Source organism: Gadus morhua, chromosome 7 (assembly GCF_902167405.1).
Source record: "Gadus morhua chromosome 7, gadMor3.0, whole genome shotgun sequence".
NCBI lineage: Eukaryota > Metazoa > Chordata > Actinopteri > Gadiformes > Gadidae > Gadus > Gadus morhua.
Window position 1 is genome coordinate 15,628,046 of NC_044054.1, and position 7,873 is coordinate 15,635,918.

At 50.8% G+C, this 7,873-nt stretch overlaps 1 protein-coding gene across 4 annotated transcripts in view; it reads right to left on the reverse strand.

The window, feature by feature from the left end:
* Positions 1-537: 537 nt before the first annotated feature.
* Positions 538-7,873, reverse strand: part of LOC115546932 (fibroblast growth factor 13) — an 11,955-nt gene continuing 4,619 nt past the window's right edge. For 2 of the 4 annotated variants that reach the window (XM_030360770.1, XM_030360771.1), the window contains exons 2-5: positions 5,230-5,340; positions 3,319-3,422; positions 1,545-1,743; positions 538-1,247 (exon numbers count right to left, since the gene is read on the reverse strand). In XM_030360770.1, coding sequence (XP_030216630.1) covers positions 1,114-1,247; positions 1,545-1,743; positions 3,319-3,422; positions 5,230-5,340 — 548 coding nt within the window. In that variant the 3' untranslated portion in view covers positions 538-1,113. Of the gene's footprint in view, positions 1,248-1,544; positions 1,744-3,318; positions 3,423-5,229; positions 5,341-5,824; positions 6,826-7,873 lie in introns of those variants that run through there. The other 2 variants (XM_030360769.1, XM_030360772.1) reach the window with 2 other exon arrangements.

A 7,873-nucleotide genomic window follows, 5' to 3' on the forward strand; every position in this document is an offset into this window, starting at 1 on the left:
TAATCCACAGCTCCGTCTGTGTCTCTCCGTTTGTCTTTCTGCTCTCTTGTGCGCTACTCTCACACCTTTTCCCTCTCAGATGTTAAGATATAATACAGTATCTGGAACAGGACTCCAGGGAAGAGTAGTCAAACCCAGAGCAGGGTCCCTTTGCAGACTACAGCTGCTCCGACGTGATTGTCCTGGGTGTGATAGTTGTATTTACATCACAGTAGGTCACAGTGGGGTCCGTACAGGGGGAATAAATAGCACTCTTCTTCCTCTCTTCACTCCTTCACTCCAACCCTCCTCTTCCTCCTCTCTCTCGTCTTCTGTGCTCTTCCTGCTCTGCTCATCTACCTCCACCCCTCAGTAGCCTGCTGTGCAGGCATGTCTGCCTGAGATCTATGTGTGTTTCTGTGTGTGCGTGTGTGTGTGTGTGTGTGTGGGTGTGTGTGTGTGTGTGTGTGTGTGTGTGTGTGTGTGTGTGTGTGTGTGTTTCTGTGTGTGTGAGTGTGTGTGCCTGTGAGTTTCTATGCATGTGTGTGTGTGTGTGTGTGTGTGTGTGTGTGTGTGTGTGTGTGTGTGTGTGTGTGTGTGTGTGTGTGTGTGTGTGTGTGTGTGTGTGTGTGTGTGTGTGTGTGTGTGTGTGTGAGAGTGCCTGTGAGTGTATGCAGTAATGGAAAGTTCCAGGTTCCTGAGCTCCCTCTTGCACTGAGCCAGGTAGTTCCACTGATTGGTATGTTGGTCTGTTGTGCTCATTACACTAATGCACCAGACTCTATTACTGGGAGCTCTTTCATTTGGGTAGCCTGGAGTTTCCACTTTTATGTATGTTTGAGTTTGTGTTTGTGTGTGTGTGTGTGTGTATCAATGTGTGTCCTTGTGTTTGTGTTTGTAATAGTGTGTATGTGTATCTGTGTGTGTGTGGGTTTGTATACATGTGTATCTATGTTTGTGTGTGTGTGTGTGTGTGTCTGTATGTGTGTGTGTGTTTGTGTGTCTTTGTATCTGTGTGTGTGTTTATATGTATCTGTGTGTCTGCGTGTGTCTGTGTGTGTGTGTGTGTGTGTGTGTGTGTGTGTGTGTGTGTGTGTGTGTGTGTGTGCGTGAGCGTGAGTGTGTGTGTGGGGGCTAGGAGGAGTCAGTGGGGGTCTTCCCTCCTCCGTTGAGCAGAGCTGAGGCGCTGCGGCTCTTGGTGGGGGTCCCGCTCCCTGACCGCGAGAACTCCGTCAGGTCGTGGAGAGATGGCTCCCTGTACATGGCCACTGAAGACACACACACACACACACACACACACACACACACACACACACATACACACAGATACACAAACAGACACACACACACACACAGAAACACACACACACACACACACACACACACACACACACACACACACACAGAAACACATACACACACACACACACACACACACACACACACACACACACACACACACACACACACACACACAGAAACACACACACAGATTAAGGCTTTAGCTGAATGTGTGCTCCATCAGTTGAATGTCTGAGGCGCTGTACCTCCGTCCTGGTGCGTACCTTTGAGGGGTTTGGGGATGAAGTGGGCGGCGGCCTTGCTCTTCTTCACGTGGTTCCCCTTCATGACTCCGCCCTCCTTGTTGAGGCCCAGGTACCAGGCCCTGCCCGAGGCCTGCTGGCGGTACATCATGGAGGAGTACGTCACGTAGTAGTTCTCAAACACAGACTCCTTGAACTTGCACTCCGGGGTGAAGTGTTCCTGTAACGCAGGAGGGCGGGGCCGCGGCATCAGTTCACATGAATGAGTGAGTTAATGAATGAATTGTTACGATGGAACCGTCAGCTTGGAATGTCACGTTCTTCTCCCAAAGACTAAGCCCTTCCACTGTAAATCTCCTACTGGAAGATACCAACAAGCTGCAGGTGGAAGGGGTGGCCTCATGATTCCTATGGAGCTGAGCATGGAAGCCAACCTAGCGTTGGTGGCTCCAACCTAGCGTCGACGGAACAGCTCACTTCCTCCACCTTCACGCTGTGCTCAAAGTCCAAACTATTTCAACTTTGAAGTTGACTCATCGAAGCGAGTCAAAGCGTGAAGCCATGTTCCAACACCCATCCTACTCTCTGCTGGACACTCATTTTGTGTTGACCGCGACCCCGGAGATGGTATGAGCCATCGCACACTGACCACATCTGAGTCACTGGCCCAGCGCATACAGAAGCAGCAACATGGACTACTAAAGGTCAGGGTCAGCAACACTGACGCTGAAATAATGGACGGATGGGGCGTGTGAGTGGATGAATGGATGGGCGGATGAACAAAACAATCATAGACTCATCCATTTAGCCGGGCCTGTCCCTCACCCTCTGGCTAGAGAACCCCCAGTCTGAGCCAATCCCCCCCCCCCCCCCCCCCCCCCCCCCCCCCAACGCTCTGTAGACTCTGAAAACAAACTGCAACAATTTGATACTGCTGACATCTGCATTTCCTGACTCCTCTGTCTCCATGGCAGCCGGCTCTCTGTCCAGAATACCAACCAGCCCCACGGGGCGGGCGGCCGGGGGGTGGGGGGACGCACGCACACGCAGAGGAGGGCCGCCGTCTGTCCGCTGGGTGCAGAGACATGTACCATGTGATGTGATGTTCAAGGGGGCCGGCGTGTCTGAGTGTGTGTGTGTGTTCAGCAAGCCGATGTGACTGGGTTTGTGTGTGTTCCGGATGCCGATGAACTGAAATGACTGAGTGTGTGTGTGTGTGTGTGTGTGTGTGTGTGTGTGTGTGTGTGTGTGTGTGTGTGTGTGTGTGTGTGTGTGTGTGTGTGTGTGTGTGTGTGTGTGTGTGTGTGTTCAAGAAGCCGTCGCGACTGAGTGTGTTTGCGTGTGGTTTTGGCTCCATCCATGGAACAAGTCAAGCCATGCACTCTGGATAACAAACCAATCAGTTTGTCCACAGGCCTGAAGCTGTGGACGTTCTGTATTGTGTTCCATGAGCCAAAAGACACTGGAGGCTGACCGGTGTGAACGCGTAGACGATGACTAAACTAGGATTCCCATTCATTAATTTCATCAGGCACACGACTGTGACGCTCGGAACACAGGAACAGGGGCATGAAATCCAATAAGGGGATACAATCATTTGGAAATCAATGGAATAAGGAAATGAAACAGTGACAACAAACACAACACGACAGACAAACAACAGACACACACCCAGGCACACAGGTTTGCCCCGGTGTGTGTCTGTATCTGTGTGTTGCGGGTGCATTTGTATATGTATGTGTGTGTGTGTTTGTATGTGTGTGCGTGTGCGTGTGTGTGTGTGAGAGAGACTTACAGAGGTGTAGAGAAATCCCTCATTGTTCATGGCCAGATACATTTTGGTCTGGACACCCTGAATGGCTACAACACGCAGTCCCACTGGAATCAAATTAAATATAGCTGTACGCACACACACACACACACACACACACACACACACACACACACACACACACACACACACACACACACACACACACACACACACACACACACACACACACACACACAGAAGATAAGACTTTATCAATACATGGAGGGAAATTCAGGTATTACAGCAGCAGAAATAAAACAAGAGAAGACGAGTATTCAAAAAGCACACACACACACAAACACTCCACAATAAGCACATACGCTCACTGCAATTACAGAGACACCACGGATCTCACAGCATGAGAGTGATTATATTGGTATCACACATTTAGAAGGACAAAGGTTTTATTTCTAAAGGCCATGTTATTTTGACTCATCGCATCGCATCTCATTACCTAAAAGGCTGTGTGTTTAACAGTTGTACAGCATGTAGTCTCTCTAACAGTTAGCTTGAGTGAATACAGCAGTTAATCTCTCCAAAAGTTAGCCCGATGGGTGAATTCAGCAGTTAGTCTCTAACAGCTAGCCTGAGTGAATTCAGCAGTCAGTCTCCCTTACTTTTAGCCTTGGTGAATTCAGCAGTTAGTCCTCTAACATCTAGTCTGATGGGTGATGTAGTCTCTACATCACCCATTGAACTAGATGACAGCTATTCTGATGGGTGATGTAGTCTCTCTAACAGCTATTCTGATGGGTGATGTAGTCTCTCTAACAGCTAGTCTGATTGGTGATGTAGTCTCTCTAACAGCTATTCTGATTGGTGATGAAGTCTCTCTAACAGCTATTCTGATGGGTGATGTAATCTCTCCAACAGCTAGCCTGATGGGTGATGTAGTCTCTCTAACAGCTAGCCTGATGGGTGATGTAGTCTCTCTAACAGCTAGCCTGATGGGTGATGTAGTCTCTCTAACAGCTATTCTGATGGGTGATGTAGTCTCTCTAACAGCTATTCTGATGGGTGATGTAGTCTCTCTAACAGCTAGCCTGATGGGTGATGTAGTCTCTCTAACAGCTATTCTGATGGGTGATGTAGTCTCTCTAACAGCTAGCCTGATGGGTGATGTAATCTCTCCAACAGCTAGCCTGATGGGTGATGTAGTCTCTCCAACAGCTAGCCTGATGGGTGATGTAGTCTCTCTAACAGCTAGCCTGATGGGTGATGTAGTCTCTCTAACAGCTAGCCTGATGGGTGATGTAGTCTCTCTAACAGCTATTCTGATGGGTGATGTCGTCTCTCCAACAGCTAGCCTGATGGGTGATGTAGTCTCTCTAACAGCTAGCCTGATGGGTGATGTAGTCTCTCTAACAGCTAGCCTGATGGGTGTCGATATCGATCGATATCGATCACAGCTCTGTTCAGATTTAATTGTTGTTTAATTGCCTCCATTCATCCCACCGCCTCCTCCATAGGACCCTGTGTACGGTGCTCCTCGAGCTCCTCATCACGGGTGTGAGTGTGAGGGATACAGCGAGTCCCGACGTGCAGCGAGAGAGAACAACCAGGCAGATTTCCTTCACACCATTAAATAGACCTTTCTTCATCTGGCTCTGCACTTATTTTGGGGCAATTATGGCGTTTTTTATGCAGTACATTCAGATTGAAAATGTGCTAGGAATGTAGAGAGTCACTTAGTTCCCTCTGGGCTGGGCTCAGCTGAGTGATGAGTGAATCCTGCTTGACTCCTGCCTGTTTTCTTAGAATTCACCCATGGTGACCTCTGAGCTCCTGTCACTAACTGGACTGACACAATGTCAGAGTAGAAGGAATAAAAAAAAGAGCAGGCCCCAATAACGTCTTGAATGGCCCAGAGATGGAGGTCAGAGCTGGACTCACTGAACGTGCTGTCCTCATCCTTGGTTCCATCGATGGTTCCATCTGGCTGCATCTGGAGCTGGAAGCCCTGCCGGCTGGACAGCCTGGTCACTATGCCCTTTAACTGGGGCTCTGGGGTCAGAGGTCAGGAGGGGAGGGGGGAGGGGGAGGAGAGGAGAGGAGGGGAGGGGAGAGGGGAGATGAGAGGAGAGGAGGGGAGGGGAGAGGAGAGGAGAGGAGGGGAGAGGCGAGGACGGAAGGATATATGATGTGAAAAGACAGGCGGACAAAATAACACATTTTAAAGTTTGGCAAAGTCAAACAGACAGCGAGGAGGGTCAAATTAGAAGACAGTCATGACAGGAGGGAACCAGATGGATACAGAGAAGAGGCAAACGGGAAGGGCGGGAAGGAAAGGAGGTGGCAACAGTTAGAATATGATATGAAGTACAGAACCTTCCAGAGTCATGTGATCGCATGACCATAGCCTCTGCAGGAAGCAGGAAGTAAAGAAGGTACCCACATCGAAAGCTTGCTCCCTATATCCAAAGACATGTTGTTCATGCCACAAACAAATACCTTGAAAATACATATGTTATTAGCTGCTGGTCCATACCTGATATGAGGCATGGCTTTTTTTCCCATTACATTATGGTATAGAAAAGACACCTTAAAGATGGAGAAGGTGGTTTATGTTTGGTGGTCGGTTGTGAGGGTGGTGCTGATGGGGGTGAGGATGGTGATGGTGGTGGTCGAAGTGCAGCTGATGGCTGAGGTGGAGTTCACTCCTCTGCAGACCTGGGGGTCGCCTTCTCTTCCGCTTTTTCCTCGAGCCAAATAATTTGACGCGCGAGAAGACGTTGAGTTTGCTGGGCTTCTCGTTGGGTCCCTTGCTGTTGCTCGGACTGCCCGCCGTGCCGCGGCACGAGTTCGCCTTCTCGCGCTCCCGTGCCTGCCGCTTCTGGCGGATGAGGGAGTTGGCGATCGCCGCTGCCCGAGACATGGTGACGGTCCCCCTGGCGGGGCGAAGAAAGGCTGTGTCCCGGGGATCTAAACCCTCCCCTCAGCGAGCATCACAACCCGGCTGCTGCAGTCTCGCGGATCTCCATAATCAAAGCCCGACCAGAATCATCCATCGTTGCGTCCCGGTGATTTCGTCAAATCAGTAAACAAATCCTGTCTGCGCGCAGTGGTTTTCCGTCCGGCGACACATCCCCATCCGTTTGAGTTCAAAAGTATTCGATTAGTGTTGTTGTTGTTTTTGTTATCCAATAGGGTCGGTGGTCCCAGATGTACGACGGTCCGCCCGGTCTGGTCTGCTGGTCGGTCGGGGGGATCAACAGCTTGGTCCGTGTGAACGGGCAACAGGGACGCTGTGTTGATCACTGCAGCTGCTGCTGCTGTCACTGCTGCTGCGCGTGGGCTGCACCGTGGCCCCCTCCCCGTGTTCTCGGGGGTCTCGCGGACCTGCCTGGGAAATGCAGTAACTCCGACCTACTGTCAGTGAGCGGGTCCTCGCAGCGCCGGGGGATTCAGCAGAACAAAAATGGAAGCATGATGCATCCGTGCCGTTCATAAACCTAATGCAGCCCGTACTAGTCCAGCACCCCCCCCCCCTCCCCCCGCTCTCGCAAATATCGGAGAGAGAGAGAGAGAGAGAGAGAGAGAGAGAGAGAGAGAGAGAGAGAGAGAGAGAGAGAGAGAGAGAGAGAGAGAGAGAGAGAGAGAGAGAGAGAGAGAGAGAGAGAGAGAGAGAGAGAGAGAGAGAGAGAGAGAGAGAGAGAGAGAGAGAAATGGGAGATGAATGGGGGGAGCGTGGGAAGGGGAGTAGACTTGCGTGGAATCAATCGCTCTACTACAGTAAGAGCACCTGTTGCCCGCCAGGCCCCACGTGGCATGGTGTTTACATGTTACGCTTTATATGCGAGGAGGGGTCAGGTTAAAGAGACACACATGACATTTATAGAGATAGGGAGGTGGGGGGGGGGGCTGGTAACGGATATAAAGAACATGCGTATGATGTAAGTAAGCTAATACAGTGGTAGGGACAGAGGTGACTACTGTCCCCCTACAGAACGCGTGTGGTTCAGAGAGATGGTTGGCGAAAGAGAGGGAAAGAGAGAGAGAGGGGGAGAGAGAGAGATGGGAGAGAGAGAGAGAGAGAGAGAGAGAGAGAGAGAGAGAGAGAGAGAGACAGAGAGACAGAGAGGGAGGGAGATGGAGAGAGAAGGCGAGGGAGGGAGAGCGAGAGAGAGAGAGAGAGAGAGAGACAGAGAGAGAGAGAGAGAGAGAGATGGAGAGAGAAGGCGAGGGAGGGAGAGTGAGAGAGAGAGAGAGAGGAGGAGGGGCTCTATTTTGGTGCAGAGGTTTACCAGTGGTGATGAGATGCAGCATGTGAGAGGGAGGAAACCAGTAGTCCGTATCGTAGTCTGAGCTAAAACAGAGTAGGAATACACACACACACACACACACACACACACACACATGCACGGCCACAAGCACACACACACAGACACACACATGGCCACAATCACACACACGCACGGCCAAAAGCACACACACAAACACAGGCACGCACACAAACACACACGCACAGCCACAAGCGCACAATCACACACGGCCACGAGCACACCGCACGGCCACAAGCATACACACACACGCACAC